A 24,160-nucleotide genomic window follows, 5' to 3' on the forward strand; every position below is an offset into this window, starting at 1 on the left:
ATATATATATATATATATATATATATATATATATATATATATATATATATATAGAATTGTTCTGTGTAGTTTTTGTAGTAAATTTCCTCCACCTCTGAACATGTTAAAGGGATACGTAACAGGCACTTAATAATAATAATAATAATAATAATACATAGGTAGTGTCGTTTAATAATTGTGGATGTTGACTTAAACACTTGCGATGGAAGTTCCAGCAGCATGAAAACAGAAAAGGTCAACCTGAATCTCATGATAATCTGGAAAAGAAAATCCAAGATGACATTATAGAATGGAGAGTGTGTACGGTAAAGAGGAACTTTACAGTTTAGCATTGCCAAAATGGTAATCCAAGCTTTAATATAACAATTTCTCATCCCATTTTCTTTCTCTCTAGACCACAGAAACCCAGCAGCGTCATGACACCAATCATGCTGAATGTAATTTTCCCTGTCCACTGTGCTATCTTCTATTTGAAATCAACTCAGTAGATAAGCTTCAAGGGAGGCAGAAAAAAAAAGAAAAACAAAAACAAACCTTAAAACAATAGACCATTTTTGATATCTCTGGGAAAAACGTATTAAATGGGAATGGGAGGTGGGCCTTTATGTATTATGTTTACCTCGGGTAAGGGTATGGCTTTAAGTTGTCTTTCTGCGGATGTGCGTGGATGAAGAATGTTTAAACTTTTGCTCTCGGTGCTGAAAAGCTCCACAAGCCAGCAGTCACAAACATGTACATTTTGCAAAGCTGTACAAAATAGCATTTGATTGTTCATCTTCAGACCACGATATTGCACTCACGCACCAGGAGGCACCGCCTTGTGAGAAACACAGCTCGAATTTCAAACACAGGAAGAAGCGCTCCGAATGCAGGGAATCGGCTTAGACTGGAGTCACTTACTCTCAAATGACACATTCAATTAACGAACAGCGATAAGCATCAAGCGAAGAAAAGATACACACATATATATATATTTATATATATTTATATATAAACAGCTGGCTTTTGTTATTAGACATGACTATCCACTGCTGTCCTGCTGTGTGCCTTCAGGCCTGATTTATACGCGGCCTTACGACAGTGTCGCGGGCCCGGAAATAGCCGATCTGCAAGCGCGCAATGTGATGCAATGCAGCGCGCTGTGAGCTTGCAGATCTGCTTTGTCCATCGCGGGACACCGGTCGTACGACGGAGTATAAACTAGGCATTAGTACAATGACAAAGTGCCTCATATGTCACAAAGAGCAATGCAGATTCATTGTGGATTTGAAATGTAATTAAGAGTCTATAGCTGATGCGAAGAGTACTTGCTCACTAGGCTATTTACCTCTTAAAATGTATAAACATTTTTTTTATATTAAACTGTCCATTATTTCTGAAATATTAGCTGAAATAAAAGGATGATATCTGGTCTGCCCTTATGTCACGTATATTATCTTTAAAAATGTTTTACTCGGTAAAGAATGGCAGTTTTCAGATATAACCTTTGTTCCCTCAGAGTAAAATCAAGGCCTCTTTTTCAGAAGATGGATTTAAACTTTTTTTTTTCTTCTTATTTTTCTTCTTCTCTCGCTCTATTAAATTCTTTTAGGGAATGACAGACATGCTGGGACAAATATGGTACAGTCTTCATAGTGGAAACCATGGATCTCCTTTATCTGCCTTAAAAGGCGTTTCATCTGCGCCTTTTCTCCTTTTTCTCTTTAACAATTACACTTACAAAGTTGTTAATATTACATCAAAAAAGCAGAACAAAAAATGGTCCAAAAATGAAAAAAGGGAAAACAAAACTAAGATTAATATCCCTCTCAGTTCTCCTGGTGGGGTGTCTCTGTTCACTTTAAACTCAATTTGTTAATGTGACTCTATTTCAGCAGAGTTTGGTAGTCAGGTGATCCGACTGTTTCAGTATCTCTGTGTTGTACATGTCCAAGGCATGGTTCACCCGAATCATCTCACTGTTGTTGAGCTTGAGCCGGTGCTTCAGCATACAAGAAAACAAGTCCAGCTGGGGCTTTCCGGGTGCGACTGGAGGTGCTAGGCGATTAATCCTATCCCTAATGTCCAGCAGCAGAAGCATGACGGAGGATGACGAGTAGAACTGAGTCCCTTGGGTGTACGACTGGTTGACCTGCTGCACGGCGCTGCGCAGCAGGTCAGCGTTAAAGCGCAGGCTGTAGCCAAACACTTGAATGTCAGAGATCTTGATGTAGATCTGCCGTTTATTCGGGTCCCCAAGGTCCACAGGACCCTGACCAGTGTCGTTACGCAGGCCGGTTGGGATCTTAGCGCGGCTACGCAGGTAGATGTGCACCGTTTCAAAGAAGGTCTTCCACCGGTTGCCCAGAAGCAAAGTCCAGTTGAAGCACTGAGTATTCTGCAGGCGCACCTTTTCCCAGCGTGGATAGCCGTGCTCACCAAAGGGCATGCTCCAGCCCTCCGAGTGACTGCCACTGAAAGGGTTAACATAAACAAAGAACATGGGATCAATGCTGCTGTTGCGCATCTGGCAGATCTTCATGGACAGGCCAATTATCATATGGAGGTAGTCCATCCGGTTCTTGTTACTCTTCAGGGTCAGGGACATGCGCTTACGCCACCGTGGGTCAAAAAATGTCTCCAGGCGTATCTCGTTGCTGATGAAAGTGGTGTGAATGTAGAGTCGTGAATCCATCTTCTGCAGCAAGTACTTGAGCTCCAGGTCTTGGAAATCTAGGTCCGTCTCAAAACTGATGAACTGTTCACTGCGTTCCGAATCCACATTCTGGGGCTCACAGCGGCCACGGTACAACTTATAGCCCTTGTTGCAGGAGCCACATTGTGAGATGTTGGCCAGGCTGCACATGGCACAGCTGTTGTTGCCACCAATGATGCAAGGTATGGGGCGTTGGCACAGCGTGACGCCCGTGTGGCACACACATGTCCTCTGGCTCTCCAGGAAAGTTCCCCAGAATCCATTCTCGTTGCAGTAGAGGAAGGACTGAACCCTGTTGAGCCACTGCATCACAGACCTGTGGAATAGACAGAGAAAGAAAGATATGGGGATAGCCAGGGACACAGAGAAGATAAAGAGATAATCAAAAAGGGGGAAAATGGGATAAAGGGATACAATTTGTAATGATTAGTTAATAGTTAAAAATACTAAAGTACGTTTTTGATTCTGCTGTCACCACTAAAGCCTGGTGCTGTTTGTTATAGCCTAGTCGGTGCACAGGAGGATAATATATTCCTTTCAAGGGGATGGAGTCCCTTTATTTCCCTCAAGTGGGAAGCATTACTTGCTATGCTAATCTTGTCTCCTTTTTACCCCTCAGGCATCTTTCCCTGTCATCTTGACAGTCCTAGAACTTCTTTTGTGAATGTAGGAGGTGAATTCTGAATCCTGATTTCTTAGAGAGGAAGGATGAGCTCAAGGTTAGCTTGACATGCTAATGAACCTGAGTGATAACTATGATGGATGACCTTGCTGGCAGGCCAGATATCCCCCAAGCTATGCCCAACATGATCATAGAACAGATCGCTTATGGAGGAGAGAGGAAACACTCCTTTTGCCCCTATAGCAACTTCCAAAGTGTAATGCAATTGTTTAATGTTAAAGGCATGCATACTGTATGGTGCTGGCATATGTTAAATTCACATGTGGGACATTTTACAAAATCAGAGTAATATAACTAACTACTAATTTAATTTGTCAACTTTGTGATTCTGAATTTGATTAACTTCCAATATGTTTTGGGGGAAATATGCAACCCCTCTCTCTCTCTCTCTCTCTCTCTCGCTCTCTCTCGCTCTCTCTCTCTCTCTCTCTCTCTCTCTCTCTCTCTCTCTCTCTCTCTCTCTCTCTCTCTCTCTCTCTCTATGTAAACAAATACAATAATAATTAGAATAATAATACATCCAAATAATATTTTAAAAGCTGTGGTATGAAAGCATCGCTTTCCCCGAAGCATTATCCATTTGTGCTTTTGTTTTTGTTGGACAAGGTACTTTTGTTTCCTCTAAAGACATGTTTGGAGGCAGCCATCACGTTACAATGTCGCAAACGACATGATTGCAGCCTTATAGATGTGAAACTGGGAAATAACGAACCTTATGCAACAGATGTGTTGTAAGTGTGACATCTAGTGGCTGAATGTACTGAAGGGGGATTTTACAAAAAGTTGTTTCCAAAAATATATATATACAATTTGTTATTGTAAATATAGAATATGACAAACTCATCTGTTCCTCTTTTTCTACCCATCACAACACCAACAGTGTTCAATGGCAAATCTTACTTGCCAAATATTAAACTATTCCCATTCATTTTTATTGTCTATTCATTACCGTGTTTAACACAGTCGTAACAATTTCCTCGCTTGAATTTATTCGCAATAACGGGTGGGTTGTGCTATGTGAAATTTCTATGGTAAAATATGTTCTATCCTATAACTGCCTCCCTCGATAAGCCATTACAGAGCATCATGCTGCTAGTTTTATTTTTTGCCCTCCCTCCAAAGCAAGTGGCATGGCTCGTTTTTTTTTGCCATAGGGAATAAAATGGAAATGAGGGGGAATGAATGCTGTTTGTTTTCACGAATCAGAGCACAATCTCTGGGTTTGTAATGGGGCATCAGACAGTTCTGGTACACTGGTGACACACATCATAGCCCCCTCTACAGTATGTGATAGAGCACGGCAAAGAAACAGAGAAAGCTAGAACAACCAAGATGGTTGAACGAAATGTCTTGCTGTGGCTCCGGAGGGCAGAGCGGCCATCTTGGAATCGAAAGGTTCCCGGTTCAATGCCCGGCTCAGCCTGGTTGCTTGTCGAAGTGCCCTTGAGCAAGACTGAACCCCTAACTATTGCCGATGAACAGGTTGGTGCCTTGCACAGTTGCCTCTGCTGTGTGTGTGTGTGTGTGTGAGTGGGTGCATGTACTGCACACTGTGAAGCACTATGGGGAAAGGTGCTTTAAAAATGCAACATTTACCATTTTAGTAAGAGGGAGGGAGATGGAGTAGACAAAAAATAGAGAAGGAATGTGAGTGGATAAGAGTGGATACCATTGTGTGTGAGAGAGTAAATGTCTGTGAACATCCCAATAATTCAAAATTTCCCCCATAATGCATGAAAATGACAAAAACACCTCTGTCAGGATACTTTCTAATATGCTTATATAAGAGAGTGCTTTAACCCACCACCCTGTCAAAATCGATTGTAAATGCAGCTAAATAATACATTATACGGAAAGGTACATTAATCTGTAAACATGCTCAATTCGAAGCATGAATAATTAAGGCTGATGCATAGCCTAGATGCAAATGGTCTGGCTGGGAGTGATGCTACTTCATATCTGTCACTATTAATCATTTTTACATGAGGTGAGCTGCTGTGTTCACTATATATGAGGTAACCTATTACATTATTACAGTATACTCACAGGATATTCATGCTAGTTCAGCAAAGCACTACCCATACACAGTTTCTGCATTCACTGCTCACATGGACGTGTGAGTGAAACATTGTGAGCCACCAGCAGGCAAAAGCCAATAATTTACCTTGGATTTCATGTTTTTCTGGTGCCAGATTGGCTGGTTCCATGGCTGGGTTTATCAGACATGGGGCGGTGATGACAAACGATTCTAATTAGGGCCAGCTCTCATTTAGGAATGGAGAGGGTTATTAGGTGCCTTTCTAACTTTATTGAGCTAATGTAATTATTTTTGACTAGTTTGATTGAATGTTACATTTAGATAATTGATGAAGCACTCATGTTGTTGAAATCGGAACTGGATATAGAAACAAAAACGTATCTATCTATCTAATAATAGTCCATGCATCTGTATGATTAGAGATGCATAGGTATTCTAAATAATTTCAAATAGTATTATTCGTTCAAGTCTAGGCCTCAGTAAGCTTCCCTCACCTGGTAAGGACCAATGTAACTCCTTGTAGCTCCAAGGGGACACAATTGTACTGCTTCCATATGTAGCCTACTGAAAACCATGTTGCCAGGAGCCAACCGAAGGAAACCCGTTCAATGAACAGTAAAATGCTAATACTGTATATCTATACCCTTTCAATGCTCCCTGTATATGCAACTTTTCTAGGTATGCGTGTGTGACTAGGCTTTCATTATACAGCACATAATTGGTACACTGTTTATGTGTACACGTACACTGTAGTACACGTTTCATGCCTACAGTGTACAGTACAGTAAATTCATGTGTGCGTGTGCTTGTATGTGTACACCACCTCTTTAATGTATGGGTATTTTGTGTGTGTACTGCACATTAGTTGTGTTTGAGGACCAAGGCCGTCAAAGAGCCAATGGCCCTACTGACTGGCAAGGCCAATAAGCTATTAGACTGGTGTTATATTGCATTACTGTATATTGGAATGGGTTCCAGGAAAAGCACTCTTTTTTATGCTTGTCAATTTGGTTATGGGCTTCATTTCAACAAAATTTAGTTCTTTGGCCTCATCTATAAATACGGTACACGTTCCTGTGCATTCTGTAAGCTATGTAATTGCATTTTTATGTCAAATCACGCATGCGTGTGCGTGCGTGTCTGTCTGCCTGCCTTTCCACACATACGTACAGCACACACACACACACACACACACACAAACACACACACACACACACACACACACACACACACACACACACACACACACACACACACACACACACACACACACACACAAACACACAAACACACATTACAGTAGTCAATGTGTTATAAGCCCTTACATTTGTAATACATATTGACTGTTGAGCAGTGTTGGATGACATGTCTAAAGCCTAGTTCTAAGCCTGTTTTAAGCCCAATTTAAGCCGGAATTATGCTCCTTCTTAAAACCGCGTCGCGTGCGGAAAATAGCTGATATACAAGCTCACAAGACGACACGTTGTGAGCTTTTATGACGTAGCATAAATTAAGTATTGATCATGCGGGGGAAAATCACAGTGGTCTGAATTTCCTCTAAGGAGTGAGTCTGAGGAGTGTATTTAGGAATCATGCAAATTTCTGACAATAAAGTCCACATGTACAGCTTTGTTCCGCTGCTGCCACCTTGACAGTTTGACAAATGATCCAATTGTCTATAAATACCTTAAATAGCACCTGTTTTGTTGGCCTCGTTGTCAGCCTCATCAGCAATTATTAATTGCGAAGTTGGTGAAGTTGTGGTTATTTAGCATGAACAATTATGAGAAGTAAAATGCTAAGACATATGGTGTAATCTAACTATGATTTGTCACTCATTGTGGGAGGTGACGGGAGAAGGACATTAACCCCTTAAGCCCCCACATTTCCACAAATGCTGTGAGCTTGTAGATCTGCTATTTTCAAAATAATGTATTTTAACATGCCTATTATGACATGCCCAAAATAGAGACACCAGGGTTAAGGTGATTCATCTTGTTCTCATGCCTTGTGCACAAATCCACAGCGGTTTTTGATCAGTAACATAAAAATTAGCCGCAGTAAGATCAGTGTACTGTAGTATATAAATACAACATTAATTGAGTGGATAGATGTTAAATAGGAAAAGCCATAGAATACACACGATAAATTAACTGTGGAAATGCAGCAGTGTGCTCATCTAATGGAGATATAAAATATATTGTACTGTATGTATACATAACATACACACACTACTATAGCCTATAACTAAAAGGTACATTTAAAGGTGATGAGGTGGTGTTTTCTGTGTGGTTTATTAGAAGGTTTACCCGATTCGGGTTCTTTCTTAGTCATTAACATTATGAACACTGAAACACTATACTTTCTCTGTAGGGTTGCAAGTAAAATGAGGAAAAATTAAATTAATTAAATTAAAAAGGATCGCAGCAGGTTCAAGAAAAATAGGTTACTAAACCTCAGTGTAAACGTAAGCCACCTGGGCCATACAGGGACACGCACATGCACGCACGCACACGCACACACACACACACACACACACACACACACACACACACACACACACACACACACACACACACACACACACACACACACACGCAAACACACACACAGCTTGCTTTAATAGTGATGGCAATGACTCCCTCCAACTGATGCAAAGCACAGTCACACACAAGCAAGCAAACAAACACCCTGCCTTTCTCCACTGTGCTGTCAGGGGCTCTTGATGCACGCTCCAGCGAGCACAGAGTGCACACTGCAGCTCTTTGATAACGCTTCAGAACAAACCTTTGCCAACTCGCATACGAGTGTGGGTGTGCTCTTTTTTTTTTTTTACCTTAGTGACAGTTGACAGCGGCTCATTTTCAGACCACTTAAATGAATATTTTACAGATTCTTTTTCTGTTTCCATTTGTATGTTGACATCCCTGACACAGTTTGAATAATTTGGGGTGTGGTGTTGAAGGGGGGGTATTCTATTTAGCAGTAGGCTACTTAGCATACTATTTCAGAGAGGTGTTTTCACAATTTTCTTAGAATGGATGTGAAAATTCCCAAGTATTTCAGGCGGTGTTGGCACCACTGCACATCTGTAGCCGAGCACTCTGCAGACTGCAACTGCTGTAAGTTGTGACAGATGTGTGCAATGACCTAGCCAGAAAACTCCCGCCGTTAAATTATTTTTCTTCAGACTGCATTGTGAAAAGCAAGAGAGAGAGAGAGAGCTGGGATACTTTTGGGCATGTGCGAGCCTCAGCACTAAATAGACTTGATGGACGGAAACAACAACAGAGTCGAAGTTGAAATATATAATGGATAACGTTGTTCCAGTGCATGCTTCGAGAGGCAGCACTGAAAATCAAACTTCTGCAGCATCTCTTTCTAGGATTAAATCATCTGCAGTATCAGTGCTTTTCTATCCATGCTTAACTAACTAGACGCGCTAATAATGTACCAAAAAAAATCAACACCAAAATATCAAGACCAAAAAATCAACAACCCTTTTGTTTACGTTGCTCAATAAAGTCACATCCGATCCGCATGGCGCCGGTGGAAATGTGACCGTCGATGGCATATTTCTACCCACCTCTCCCTAGGCATCTGGTGGTTGGGATTGTGGTGACAGCGGATGCTGAGGCCAAAGAGCTTGCGGGCAGTGCGCTGGATCTTGAGCCGCTGTGTCTCCAGGGAACTCTGGAGGAGCCTGTAGCGAGCCTGCAGGTCCCAGTCGCTGCCCCACAGGAGATGCACGCTGCTCACCGGCAGGAAGTGAGTGGAGGGCAACCTCTTCAGGAAGGACTTGAACTCATCTGGATGACAGGGGGAGAGAGGACGCAGTGAGTCGTGTGAACAGTGTTCATTTCGTTGACTAAAACTTTGACGAAAAATGTTCGTCGACTACCATTTTTCACTGACGAAAACAAAATAAAAAACGAAATACAAACTAAGCCACGATGACTAAAGCGAAGACAATTTCAATGTCTTCGCTTCAATGTCAACAAATAAAAACTACACTAAAATGTTAGTGAGGGAAGAGTGGAGAAAAGATCCAGTAGAGCTAAAAGACAAGTTATTTTATGTTTGGTTGCACTCGGGTGTTGCGCTCTGAAAATAGCAGATCTACAAGCTCACAACATGTCGCAGCACGACGTATTTGGCTATTTTCAGCATGCAACCAAGTGTAAAAGTGCCCGACAAAATACATTTTAGTCGACTAAATCAACTGTACATTTAGTCGACTATAATCTTACGATATTTAGTCGACTAAAATATGACTAAACTAAATGGAATTGTATTCTGTCAAAATCAACACTGGGGGCAAAGTAAGAAGTAAAGAATGCATCTGGACAGGAAAAGAGAAGATGAATGAGGGGTACACGTGTGGATTGGTTTGCAGGGTTCAAGCGTGTGGGAGGTATTGGGTGAGAGAGAAGGGAGAAATTGGATGGAATATTAGTTTCATGTTGTGAAGATGTAGCTTTTCCCATTTCAGTATGTTCGCCTGAGTAATCAGTAATACGTTTTTTTTCCTTCTTTTTTTTACAGTTTTGATAGAAAAAACACCCAATTGAAAACTCAATCTTCAGTTTTGTACTGTATACAATCTACTTTTGTTTTAAGAATTTCAAATCATTTTAAAGGCAAACAAGCTAAATAAATAATTATAAACAATGATGGACCTATTCTCTATATTAGCATACATCGTTAGTGAAAATCTTTCGGTAATTTAAAATGTTTCACTGGCAATAATGGGTTGTATTTATTTATTTTCCCTTTCTAATCAAATTGAAAAGTTTAAGTAAACAAATTAGCCAACCAATTCAATTGGTCACATAATTGCAATTTCTTCTAATTATCTTTATTTCAATAACAATTGCCTCATTGATTTTGTTCATGTGGATGATTAGTTATAAGCATCCTAGTATTTCAAGCTCAACCATCTAAATACTGTAAGTAGACTTTGATATGTCAAAAATATTTTTATATTGCTGAATCTGTAGAGGTTTTCTTTTTCTCAACAATCTAAACTTACTATTTTATGCGATAGAGAACACTGCTTTTGATGCATTTACATTCCTAGGAATACAATAATTAACCTCTGTAGAATAAGCCTATATTTATTTAGCACTGTTGATGAACATTTTGTGGTGAAATCCTATAAGCATAATTTCAGTCAGTATTACTGAGAAGACTGTCGCCTGTGATGTTGAAAAGCAGGACACAGCAGAGGGTTCAATCCCATCCTCTCCCAAGGTGAGCTCTTTAATGCTCTCTGCAGCCAATCATAGTCTGCCTCTAACAAGCTTTCAATCTTTCTGCAACCCAGAGAGCTTCAGTAGAAAGCGGAGACCATCAGCATATGAAACGGATACACTAAAAGGCGCTACAAAACTGGCTATCTTCGACTGAGTATCTCCCTCCTACACACACTGAAGAACTCTGTTCCCTCCAATCCAATTCCCATCAACATCAATGTCTGTCCTTCCTATAGACCTGCCCCTGACCCTGCCAGAGCCCGGCTCTCTCATGCCTGACTCAAACAGCGGTCCATTTAACACGTCATCAATGGCTGTGAACTCGTGCCTTTGTGGAAATTGAGACATTTTCAGCTGAGAAATTGAGACAAAATGACAAATTGAGACGCAATGCCAAAAATAACTATCTTAGAGTATGTTAATTAAGAAACAAGACACGAGAGGGAGTGCTACATCGTGGTTATTGGCACAGCTGTGCCAATAACCCTCGCCCTGCACAGCCGTGCCAATAACCACGACCTGAAGTGTTTTATTTAACAATTACCAACAAAATCCAACAATTATAAATGGATTCATATTGTGGGGCAATTCAGTCTCAAAATAAACTTTGTGTCATCTTTTCCTTGGAAATACAAGGGGTCTGACTGAGATAATAAGAATCAACCTGCCAACTTGATTAAATGAGCTAAATCGAGATTGTGATTGTGAAACTGAATACACACCACACATAGAAACATAAAACTTTGGTGTTGTTCCATCTTGTTTGAACCAAGATACTCCCTGCATATACTCACTGCATATATATAGAGAGGATTGGGCCGCTATGCCCTCACACTTCGACGCACTGCCGAACCGACCAATATGTCTGAGTCATAGTTTAGGGGGCTTTATCAGAGTACCCATTGTACCCATCTACCTGTGTCCTTTTTATGCCCATATACTGTCTGTATCTGTCAGTCCTTGTCCCTTTTATACCCATATATGGAGATCCAAACTACTCGGCGGCGGGCACCGAGTTTGAAATCGATCGGTCCCATACATGTACATGACCATATATGGGTATAGCGGTCGGATCCATGGCCCTGGACAACTGGATCTCTGTATCTGTCTGTCCTTGTCCCTTTTATGCCCATATATGGAGATCGCTGATGTCATCAGTATATGCCCATATATGGGCAAGCCCCCTTTTGTGCCCATGTTGACTCATTTGTTTGCGGCTGATGCCATGACAACACATTTAGGTTAGACAACACACTCCATATTTGGGCGTAGCTGCATTGGGAACTCCTTATATGGTTATGGCTGTCAGAGGTCCGCCTTCCGGGCATGCCACTCTCTGTCGTACAGTTCTTGATATACATGAACTACAGACAGACACACAGATGGACACATGGACAGAGATTTCGCGCATTTATTTTAGGATTATTATTATTATTACTAAGCTACTGTTGAGCTGTTGACTTAGCAAATAATAAGTAATACTGATTTCTCATTTATACGTTCATGGCAGTGCATATTCTGGTTTCAGCTAAGACCTGGTAACTGTTAATGAGCTGATCCTTGGGCTAGACCGCTCTAACCTTTCCAAACGCTACTGCAGGTGATTGATTCTTTGCTATTAGTGCCCCTAATGACAAAACCCTTGGGGTAACCCCCCTGAGGAGCGTAAGCTAACAAAAGCCACCCTTTTTTAAATCAGGCCTGAAAGCAACTTAAATTATATTTTTTTATCTGACTGTTGTATCTGTCTGTGTATCAAAATTTCTAATTACAGTTACTATTATTATTATTGTTGTTGTTGAACTAATATAGTGTTATAATTATTAAGCAAACACAATGTGTTAAGTACCTAATGCATTATATCAAAGTATTATCCCAATGCCTTCAATTCAGTTGTCCTCTTCTCTAGGTGTTTAAGTATTGATATTTTTCCAGTGTGTCACCTTCAGTGACTCATCCTCACCCTGCCTGTCCTCTGTGATACATAAATATATTTATATGTTTCTGCCGGGTTTTATTTGCACACTTTTATAACATATCAATAATATATAAGCATTGTGCCTTGCCAGGTGGATATCGGGCACTTTCCTTAGGGAATATTTCTACCTTTTTACTTCTGTTTGCTGACTTAATCAGTGGGAGCTCTCTTTTCTCTGTGTGTGTGTGTGTGTGTGTGTGTGGGGGGGGGGGGGGTTAGTCTGGGAGATATGTGGGTCATCAATTTATTATGGAGCGTTACTTGTGAGCGTTACATGTCTTAAGATTAGGCATTCAGGAGAAAATATTATAAACATTTCACACAAGCACAGTATTAAACATAACCTACACACATTTTTCATGAGAGACATGTAAACTGGCTCTATCCATTGCTTTAGGTTCACACACAGTCAGTGTAGTGATTGCACACATTTTCAACTCTAATACAGTGTTCTCTGCCAAACATGGATTAAGAAGTCACTGTTATGATTAATAGCTCTGGCTTTGTCTCTTCTAAAACAGAAGGTGTCCAAATGGCTCCTTGAATAATGCAATAGACCACTTTATTGCAGATTGGCTGCTGAGAAGTTAACATGCGAAGCTTTATGCAGTGTGTTCTGTCAGAGGTGACTTGTTAAATGGTGACACCCCCCCACACACATAAAAAAAACAATTGAGGGTGTGAATTAAAGCTTGGTACACTGTAGGGCTGCACGATATGGACAAAATTTGTGCCAAATATTTATGCCAAATATCTCAGTAGCGGTACAATACAATATGACTAAAGGTTCACACTTATTTGTTTTAAGTGCAGCGACAGTCTCAATCTCAATCTCAAACTTTGTCATATAACATTTACAGCAAAAAGTGGCTTTCTATATTCAGCTAAAAGAAAAGTAAAATAGGGAAAACGAGGATAAAGAAGAAGATGAAACATAAAGTGCATAAAATAGTAGCAAGTTTGCAAGTTTACAGGGCGAGCAGGGTCTGATATTAATATCTTGCATCTATCTAATGATAATGTTATATTATTCAGCCTTAGTACACTGTTAATGTATTGTTTACACTCAGCACAGGTACCCATTGTACAATTTGAGAATGAATTTGTTAGTTACCTGGTCAAGGGTTCTATTCATTAAGAAGTGGAAAGAAACCCACTGACTAATAATGTTATTAGGCTAGAAAACCTTTGGTATATATTGACTGACTAATTGTCTGGGTCTAAACTGTAGCTGTATTGGTTTATGAAAACTATGTAGAAAGTAGGCCACATATGGGTCTTAGATTTATTTTGCTGCAGCGAATCTTAGACAGACAAGACGTCTATCTAATGAAAATATCAACTACTATACAGTACAGTTATGCGTTGACAGATATTTCCAGCAAAAATATTGCTATAAAAATGTCTTGCTCACCAGAGTTCTCAAAGTCCTTGTAAGAGGTGGCCCAGGACTCAGCCATCCCTAGCAGGGTGTTCTCCATGATCTGGATGTCAGTGATGGGACAGTTGCATTGTGGGTACTCCTCGGCGCACTGACAGATGCACTGGCTGCTGCGGCACACGTACTCACCCTCGCCATTACACATGATATAGCTCAGAGCTGACTGGACAAACTTCTCCTGCAGATATTCTGGGAAGATGACCTGAAGACCTGGAACACATAGAAATCGGAGGTTTCAGTACTACCTTGACAAGTGCTAGATCACAATGTATTCTTAAGGTTTTTTTTTAATCCTTAAAGGCAACCTAAATCCCATTGTTCAGTTGTGAGGAGATCAATAATATACTTGTGGCAAAAAATATCCTATGTCTTCAGTGTATTTCTCTGTGAAATGGTTGCACAATTATCGGGACCCCCCCTACATCAGAACATTGTGATGAAGATTGAAAATCGTTTAAGATTTCCTTTTACCACACTAACACCCTGGCATCATACATTTTTCACAATTTCTACAAGCTCAAAGTTTTTATATTTATATTTTCAAATAGCTGAAGTATAATACAGGTTTAAAGTAGTTAATCTTAATTATGTAATTGACTATCAACTAAATCAGACACAGTATTCGTTTATTTTAAATAAGACCGTACTTGAGCAGACATTTATGTTCACAGCAAGCAAGGAACTTCAGTGATGCTGTAAATATTACTACATTATTCAACAGCAGCATGGCGTGATGCATGGTAACGGTTAAGGGAATATACAATATGGTTTTTCCCCACGCATATAACCCATGGGACAAAAACAATTACTGGGATGAGAAAAGTGGTGTTGTATGGTTGATTCCCCTTCCTAGATTGTTATGACAGATCTCTGATGCGTGTTATAAGGGTGTGTGCTTAAAAGTTTGTCTGGGCTTGACTTTGAGCTGTCTCTCTGCAGAGGACCATCTCATAATGTGACAAAATGCAACGGTGATTGATGCCTGCTGTCTCCCTGTGTCTTGGCTTATTTAACACCGGGCATGTGTTCCCTTGTGGCAACGTGTGTGGTTTGTTTTGTGAGTGCATGTTTACAGTATATGCACAAACATATTTGTGCGAGTCTATGGTCACTGTAGCTCTTGTCAATACTTTTCATTACTGATGTGAAAAAAAACTTAAAAAGTTGAAATTTGGAGATGCAATGTTTCATATCGATATCTGTAAGTGTGTGTGTGTGTGTGTGTGTGTGTGTGTGTGTGTGTGTGTGTGTGTGTGTGTGTGTGTGTGTGTGTGTGTGTGTGTGTGTGTGTGTGTGTGTGTGTGTGTGAGTGCGTGCTTGTGTGCATGTACCTGCCTATCTGTGTCGCTAATAAGTAATTACTTCAGTATCACTATGGCAATCACTAATCACACAATAAAAGCCCCACTCGTGTTGCAATCTAGATTGCAGTTCAGCCATTGCACTTACACATGACACTGTATTTATACTTTTCAGATTTCTAGTCCATCCATATCTCACCCACGGGATCTCATAGAATTGAAGCCCTGACAGCTAAGTGCAAAGCCCTTTTCTCCACAGTCCTGGCCAGAAAAAAATAAATCCCTGGCACTACAAGCTATTGGATTGGAAAAGAACTTAATAGATTTTGCCTTCTACTCTGAAACAGCATCCTGGGGAGGATTTTCTTAATAAATATATATATATATATATATATATATATATATATATATATATATATATATATACTTTTTTACTTAAGCACAAATCCAACCTTGGAAGAGAAAATGCAACCAAAATCCAGAACAGTAATGAAAACATGATTGTATTATTGTTTTGTTCCTCACATGCATCGGTAATGGTACTCAAATATGAAAATAGGCATCCATTTCAGTAAAATTATCATGATAATGTTGAAATGAAGAAGGAAGTAATCCTTAAATTTAGCACAATGAATATGGCTCAGTATTAGTATCCAGTTGTATTTCTGTGATGCTCAACGGTGTGATAAGTGCACCCCTAGGGGTGTGTGGAGGTACTACATGGGGTATGTGAAAGAAAGTGGAATATGGAAGAATTTGTTTTCCCATTACGTTTAATGAAAAAACAATTCACAAACTTTGTGTGAATCTGCTGATCTGTAAAGTGTTAAACCAAAGTAAATCAACTTGACTAGCACAACTGCTATTGAATAGAAAGCTATATTTATTTCTCACATTATCTGAACATATATCAAACTGGATCTTGGAATACATTTATTCACTCAGGCGGCACTAATTGCAACTCTTTTACTCCATTTCTTTGTAATGTTGTAAAATTCTTGAAAAGGTGGGTTATTATTCATTGATAGCATCATAGGCTAACTATGGTTTTCTCCAGCAGTTTTCTAAGCAAAATATTGTCATCAGGTAAAAGGGGTAGGCCTACTCAGATTCAGAAATCAGGGAAACTCCGGAAAATCAGGGGTACCGAACCAAATGGGGAAAGAAATAAAACATTGATTGAGAACCACTGCTTGATACCACTTAAAATCTATATATACTGTGTCACATGACAAATAGCGGAAATCAATCTACACGCATTGCGTAGTGAGCTTGTGCATCTACTATTTCCGTTATTTATTATTATTATTTATTTATTATTATTTATTTATTACCGACGGGTATGGTCAAAATTGGAGAAAATTTAATACTGAACTGAAAACTGGTTGGGTGTTTAAAAACACGAAACATGAAATTCTGTTATCATAAATGAAACCCAGTCTCAAAGGAGAAATTACCGCAGTTCATCGTCCAGATGAAGAGAATAACCCAACATCTTGGGTATCTAGTTCGGCCTGCAAGATCAACAGCTCACTCACTAAATAACACGATGACCATAAGTGTATTGAATCTCAGCGTTGCCACGGTGTGGGTTGTTACTACAGCGCAGAGAATGTATCGCTGTGCTTTTCCGCCGCTTCATTGCACTTTAATTATGTTGGTATGCTGACTTTTCTACTGCTTAGTGCGTAACCTTGCCTTGTATCCACCTTCCTAGAGATCAGTCTTCTCTCTCCCCCCCTGTCCCCCTCATCAGAACTACATGCCCATCAGCGATAGAGGGGACTGAGGCGAGGGAGGGGAGTAGAAGGGATGGATGGCTCATATCTGACCACAAAAGAGTTAGGTTGCGCGGGGCTTTTTCTCCATCAGGCCTGTCTGCGGCCCCCGGAGCCAATATTCATTTAGCTTGATGTATTCCTGGGCCTGAAACTTTAATGTGATTTGTGGGAGAATCCAGATGGCGAGTTCACGGATCGACGCCGCTCACTGACAGTGCCGGTGCCAGCGGCCCGGTGCACAATAACACCGAGTGCCTCGGCACCTCCCCCTGTCCCCCCGCCTCTCTCAGCAGACCCCCCCCTCCCACGCACGCACGCACGCGAGGACACGCACACACACACACACACACACTTTTCTGATATTACAGGGCTTGTGCCAGGAGACTGCAGGAGGAGCCATTGGATACACTGACTGACACACTGCTCAGCACTATCAGTCTCTCTCTCTCTCTCTCTCTCTCTCTCTCTCTCTCTCTCTCTCTCTCTCTCTCTCTCTCTCTCTCTCTCTCTCTCTCGATTTCATTCTCTCCCTTCCTCCTCTATCTGTCTCTAGCTCTCTATGTGTGTGTGTGTGTGTGTGTGTGCACCGCTCCCCGATTCCCTCTCTCCATTCCTCTATTTATTTCTCTCACTTCTTCTTCTGTCTCACTTCATCACCCTCAGTCCTGTTCCTATTCCCTCACTCATCCTCGTGGTCCCCCATTCATGCCACTCATCCTTTTTGCTCTCATTCCCTTCTTCAATCACAGTTTTTATCCCTGTTCCTTCATGTCTCCTATTCACCCCAATTACCTGCAGTGTAGCCTTACTCAAACATTTCATCGCTGTCGGGGTGGAAACCTTGTATGTCCAGAACGGTTAGTGTTCAGGAAATGGACGACAAAAAGGGACTGTGTTCCAGTTGACCCAATGTAGTTATTTCGTCACAAGCTCTTAATAATTTTCATTGGTTAAATATTTATAAAACCCACAGACAGACTACTTTCAACCTGGCGTATAGCCATTTTGGGCATACATTTTTTTAACATAAAAAAAGGCAGATCTACAAGATCACAACGTGTCGCATCGCGACGCGTTGTGAGCTCGTAGGTCGGCTATATCTGCTGCTTTTGGGTGACATTGTCATATGACAAAGTATGAAATCAGCCATGTTTATTTAAAATGTAGAAAAAATGAAATATGGAGATACAAGGTTCCTGCCCGAGAGCGACAATTTGAAGCCGTAATCAAATATTTGACATTTCGTATCTTACCACTCCACTCTGTAACAAGACAAAGTAAAAAACTGCATCCAGACTATCAACAATTGTTAGTGCATTGAAAATGCACTGAGATACGTGAGTGAGAGAGAGGCTTGAGACCTCGGGCTAAAAATGCACTGACAAATTCAGTTTCTGGCTTGGAGCGTTTCAATTTGGTAAAATTGAGAATGATTGGGCCATATGGCTGTGAAACAGAGATATTTTTCCAGTAGAGAAACATTCGACGTTGGAGCAGCAACCCAGCACACTTGGGAGTTACAGTAAACTGAGTATCCCTAAAGAGCCGCTGATGAAATGGAAGGTGAATATTGCAGTTCCTACGCAGCCATTTGATAACCTCCAACTTCATGCTCTGCCAGTGCACATAATTCCCTGCAACCCATCTGCCTGGCTTGCTCTAAATAAATAGCACCTCAAAATGGCAGTTAATCTGATTGCATACATCAGAGGCTGAGATATTTCCTTCACGTCCATTGCATATATAGGCCCTCACACACTTCCATGAATGCTAAAAATGGTGGCCCCGCGTCTGTGACTTTGTCGTTTCGCTTCGTTTCTTTTCCTGAGAGCGTTCTATTTTTACAGTGTGATAGATGGGGAGTGGAGGCCGCAACCGAGGCTTGTAACTGCCTTGGCAAGCAGTCGCCTACTCATTGTGATGTCACACTCCGCCTCATAAGCTACAGTTTCATTAAAGATTAATTGACCATTGTGTGGCCGCAAATTCACAAAATAATCATTACTTAATCCACTGGTGCAATAAAGTGCATTACTTCAATGGGGGCATTAAATTACCATCAGAGGTTACTGTTGCAGCCAGGATAAAACACCACAGACCTCTAAAAATGTAAATCTGCCTGTTTCTCCTCATTGCAAACCTGTGCAGCCTGCCCTCCGTATCCCTTGTTATCAAAGGGGCACAAGGTTTTAAGACTTGAAGTGTTGCCTCAGTTCACATGAGGGCACATCTTGCAGAATGAACTGTATAGTAAAAGTGCGGCTAATGTAGCTAGTCATTCCCTTTCCATCTCTTCTGGTCCGTGAGGGTGTGTGTTCAAGCCAAAAGCTCTGTCAGAGAAATAACACATTGCACCATATAGCCTTCCTCAGCTCTTAAAATGTGACAGCTTTTTTTTATATATAGTTCTGGGTGTGCCTTACTTAGCATTTAAATGGCTTGAGCATTTCTACGTCTGTTCTGAGTAGATTATCCTCAGTGTTGTCAGCGTGGCACAAGCCAGCAGCCTTCCTGCGCCGTGAAACGGGACTGCCAAGCCTAGATTATTTTGTTTGATCTACAACCTCATTTAAGTAGTAATGAACAGGTATAACTGTACAGCACACTGACTTAATATAGCTATTATTCCCAAATACCCCAAATTAAATCACTGATTCCATTTTGCAAGGGAAGCACAAAAACGCTTTCTCTCTGAAAGCGTTCCTGGGTATGTTGAGCACCCAGATGGATTTCATTGGACGTTTATGAATGCGGAAACATGCGTATGCATGCACATACTTGCAACAGAAAAACAATAGTGTCGAAACCCATTTCCTGGAACACACCTACGTACTGACTGCATATACGTGTCTGTAATGTACGCTTTTTAGCAATCTGTACCTGGGTGGTGTTGGAGGAACTTGGTGATGAGATTGTGTACATTATCACTGTACAGGCGGTGGGGTTGGAAATAACCCACACTGCATATAGCAAAAATAACAAGAAGCAAGGCGGTAATCACTATAAAAGCAGAAAATTACATATATAAATTGCCCTGGCATTCATGGCTTGCTGCGCCCGCCTCCTGAAAAAGGGTATGGCCGAAATTGCATGTTGCAGCAATTGGTGGATTGAGGTAGGCAGGCAGTATGGAGAGCTAGATGAGCTGTCCGTGGTGCTGAGCTAGATGAGCTGTCCGTGGTAGCTGAGCTATTGCCAATTGTGCTGAACACTGGACACAGACACACAGGGTGAGTCAGGGCAATGCTGAAGCACTGATTACTTTTTTTCTCCGCTTCTCTTCCCTGTGCCAGCACAAGATCACTGCAGGGACAATGGCACTATTGATTAATCGCCAATAAAGGTTTTCCAATGTTTCATTTTAAGTCTTTCTAATTGCTATTATAGTATTGGCAGTATACATTGAGTGTGTGGTCTGACTAGTAGCTTGATGCTTTCATGTTTCATGTTTTACAAAATCTTAAGTTGTATATAATTGTAAGTCAGGGGTTCCCAAGGAGCAAAAAAAAAAACATTTATGATTTTTTTAATTTTCCTCTCCTTTCCAATTTCCCCCCATGGTGGCCCCTGCCACATCCCATGGGGGCTACGGCCCCCGCATTGAAAACCTGTCGCGTAAGAATAGGGCTTCAGAGTGTAATTGGAGACGTGCTTGTTGTTGGCTGTTTGTGTGGTTCAGTCGCAGTGCTCAAGCTGTTCAGCCACGTGGCAGATTGCTGTTGGATGCGCTCTGCCATGTGTCCCCGCACAGCGGTAGTACCAGGGCCTCGGCTGGTGAGATGTTCTGTTTGTATTCACACACACACACACACACAGGCCCCCACGCGCACGCACGCACGCACGCACGCACGCACGCACGCACGCACGCACGCACGCACGCACGCACGCACGCACGCACGCACGCACGCACGCACGCACGCACGCACGCACGCACGCACGCACGCACGCACACACACACACACACACACACACACACACACACACACACACACACACACACACACACACACACACACACACACCTGGCTCTGGCAAAATGTCACATGTTTTACAAGTAGCAGAGAGGGGGAAGAGAGGTGTGATGACAGGCTTTGATATTTCCATTTCTGCTACAAACAGATACCACTGCCCTGAAAGTGTCAAGATTCTGAATTTCCACATTTCAATTTATAACCACAAAAGTGAGATGTTTTATAGCATCACAATAACATTAAAATGTTCCAATTCATTTCCGCCCTTGTATTTAATGCTATTGTGTATAATAACAACAACAACAACAAGAAAAAACTAATCTGTTGATAAATCAAGTAATGCTGTTGCAGGCATTTAAGAGCAGGTCAGCACACAAACGGGAGCTGTTGTGATTTGAACCAACCTGCTGAGAGACATAAATATCCAAGCTTTTAAGAGCCACTTAAAACCCCATGGGTGACAGAGTGCTTGTAAAAAGGTAGTTCCAAGCTAATATTCTGCTGTCAAAACAGAAGTATAAAAAAATAAAAGAAAACGTCAAAGATGAAGATGAAGAAAACAAGGAAAAGCTTCCAATCAATTGCATCTCTTACAGAAGGGGACGAGGGGCATCTTTGGCTGTGTGGAAAACTGTGTGCTCGAGGAGACAGCCTCCTGAAGCTGCTGAGGGGAGGTGGATGAAAAAGTAGATTTATGGTTCTGCTGGCCCAAGTGGAAACTCACTCTTGATTGACCACTTCCAATTGAAAGCTGACCTCTGGGTCAACAGCAAGAGATTTAATCAGGTACCAGGGGCTCAGTGTGCTATGGAGAGGTGAAGAAATGTGCTCAGCAATCCATCTTGAAATTTTTTAGTATTATCGGTTATGGGCCCATGGAAGCATGCTTTCATGAGTGAAAAGGTTGCTATTGTCTAATGCGTGGACAAAAGGCAGTGCAATTTCTACTGTATGTCATCCACCAGTGAGATGGCAGCAGCCTGTCCCAGTGACATTTGTTTGAATAGTACTAATAGTACTTGTTTAAATAGTCATTTAAATCTGAGAGCGTTATAAATGGTTAAATTAATTCTGATGATTTTACTGCGTATCAGCTGTAAAATATGTCTTAGTAGTTTGTGTGTGTGTAGTGTGTTGGGGTTTCTGATGGTTAAAACAAGAGAGAATGAAGGTTATTAGGTCAGCCAGCCTTTGTGTTTCTGTGTACAGAGGAAATTAAATTGACAGAGCAAGAGAGAGATAAATAAATAGTGTTATATAATAATAATAATAATTGTGCTCATCATCGTTTGCTCTTCATGTTTTGCATCAAAGTTTTTCCTGAAGTAAATTATTTCATGGTAACCAAGGACATCATGTTTACTGATAGACTTTGGTCAACAAATCAATTTCTCAACAAGTCTGTCATCAAAAACAACTTAATTGATTTGTATGTCTGTTTGTTTTCCCCATAATGTTTACAGCATTTTCAGCTGAAAAGAGGGACAGGCATCGAGCAACAGAGCAATGAGTATCTAATTCATCACTCTCCGCACGACTTGCCTACAGGGCCAGTTTAATTTATTTTCACTTCACCACTTTGAAAACTGTTGGCTCAGGCTATTCTAACATATTCATAAATCTTCCCAGATAGGCTCATGGAGAGCTCCAGGAAGGTGGAGAGAGAGGAGAGAGAAAGGATGGGGGTGGGGGTAGGGGAAAACAAAAGCAAATTACTTTGCTTTTGTTTTCGAGCTAATTTATGACAGCCATATTGGAGGTGATTGGGTCCATGCAGTATAATGGTTTGTCGACTTCTGCAGGCAGGGCCTAGCTCTTTGTTTTTGTCCTTCCTTTTAGCCCTGTTCGGATGCTCTTAAAATGCAGCCTCCCTTGCTCTCTCCCTTGGTGATCAGATCTAACAGCATTGGACAGGTGAAATGTGTGTTGTGTCACCCATCTGAAGAAAAAAAAATCAATAAGACAGTGGATGGTAGAAAGTAAAGATGCATCATACGAGTATTGAATGGAGAGCATTGTTTCTCCAGCTCCCCGTAAGCAGATGAGAGCTTTCACATGACTAAATGATGAAAGACCTGGCTATTTAACACTCACTCGTTAATTCCCTCCTTCATTTAATTCTCACTCTCCTCAATAGGCTGGTTTTATTTATAGATCCCAGTGGAGACACAAAGTGAGCATCAGGCCAAACCAATATCCTTGGGTTACTAAGCTTCAGCTTGGAGAGGAGACAAATAGATAAATAAACAACAAATTAATGAGGGAGAAAAGAAAGTGTGCTTAAATACCAATTATAGAAAAGATTTCCTAAAAGTAGTTAGTCAATTGGACTTATTGTTGTTCAACTGTATTGTGGTCAGCCATAGGACAATGTAGTTTTGTTGCATAGCTAGTAGATAGTTAGACGGACAGACAGAGAATTTAATTGATCCCTATGGAGAAATTCAGGTGTTATGGTGCCAGGTGTCATGTCACACTATGTTCCTATGAATTCCCGAACCCATCGTATATTATTCCGGTAAGCTTGTACTAAAACTATATAATTCTTTTTTTGGCTGGACCGCAACAGCATGGCCAGCCAGCCCTATAAACGTGATGTGACTGACTGAATGAGTCACTGACTTGACTGAGTCACTGACTGATGAATGTACACCATTGGTCGGCCGGCCGAGTGCTGGAATTTGCATAATTTGCTGCATACTTGCAATTTATGTTATTAAATCAGGCTAAGTGATTTCTGGAAAATGCAAGTTTGTATTTACTGATATACTGATATATTAATAGTTAATACTGATATATTAATGATACCAGAGACTACACAGACATAGATTGTTAGGTTCTTCTGACCAAGATCAATGACTTCATGACCGTAGGACCATAGCCAGTAGCTGCTGACAACACATCATTGTAACCTCTAGTACTTAATTGTCACTAATGAGCTGGACATTGGCAATTGCACAAAGATAGATGGTCTTCCGCAGTAACTAAGCTTTTGTAACTTAAACAACATCTACCTAC

At 41.0% G+C, this 24,160-nt stretch overlaps 1 protein-coding gene across 1 annotated transcript in view; it reads right to left on the reverse strand.

Annotated features, from left to right (window-relative positions):
• Positions 1 to 1,866: 1,866 nt before the first annotated feature.
• brinp1 (bone morphogenetic protein/retinoic acid inducible neural-specific 1) overlaps positions 1,867 to 24,160 on the reverse strand; it is a 140,005-nt gene continuing 117,711 nt past the window's right edge. The window contains exons 6-8 of the mRNA XM_080419286.1: positions 14,063 to 14,299; positions 9,002 to 9,224; positions 1,867 to 3,011 (exon numbers count right to left, since the gene is read on the reverse strand). Of these exons, the coding sequence (XP_080275412.1) occupies positions 1,871 to 3,011; positions 9,002 to 9,224; positions 14,063 to 14,299 (1,601 nt within the window). The 3' untranslated portion in view covers positions 1,867 to 1,870. The remainder of the gene's footprint in view (positions 3,012 to 9,001; positions 9,225 to 14,062; positions 14,300 to 24,160) is intronic.

Source organism: Gymnoscopelus braueri (genome assembly GCF_963280865.1).
Source record: "Gymnoscopelus braueri genome assembly, chromosome: 22".
NCBI lineage: Eukaryota > Metazoa > Chordata > Actinopteri > Myctophiformes > Myctophidae > Gymnoscopelus > Gymnoscopelus braueri.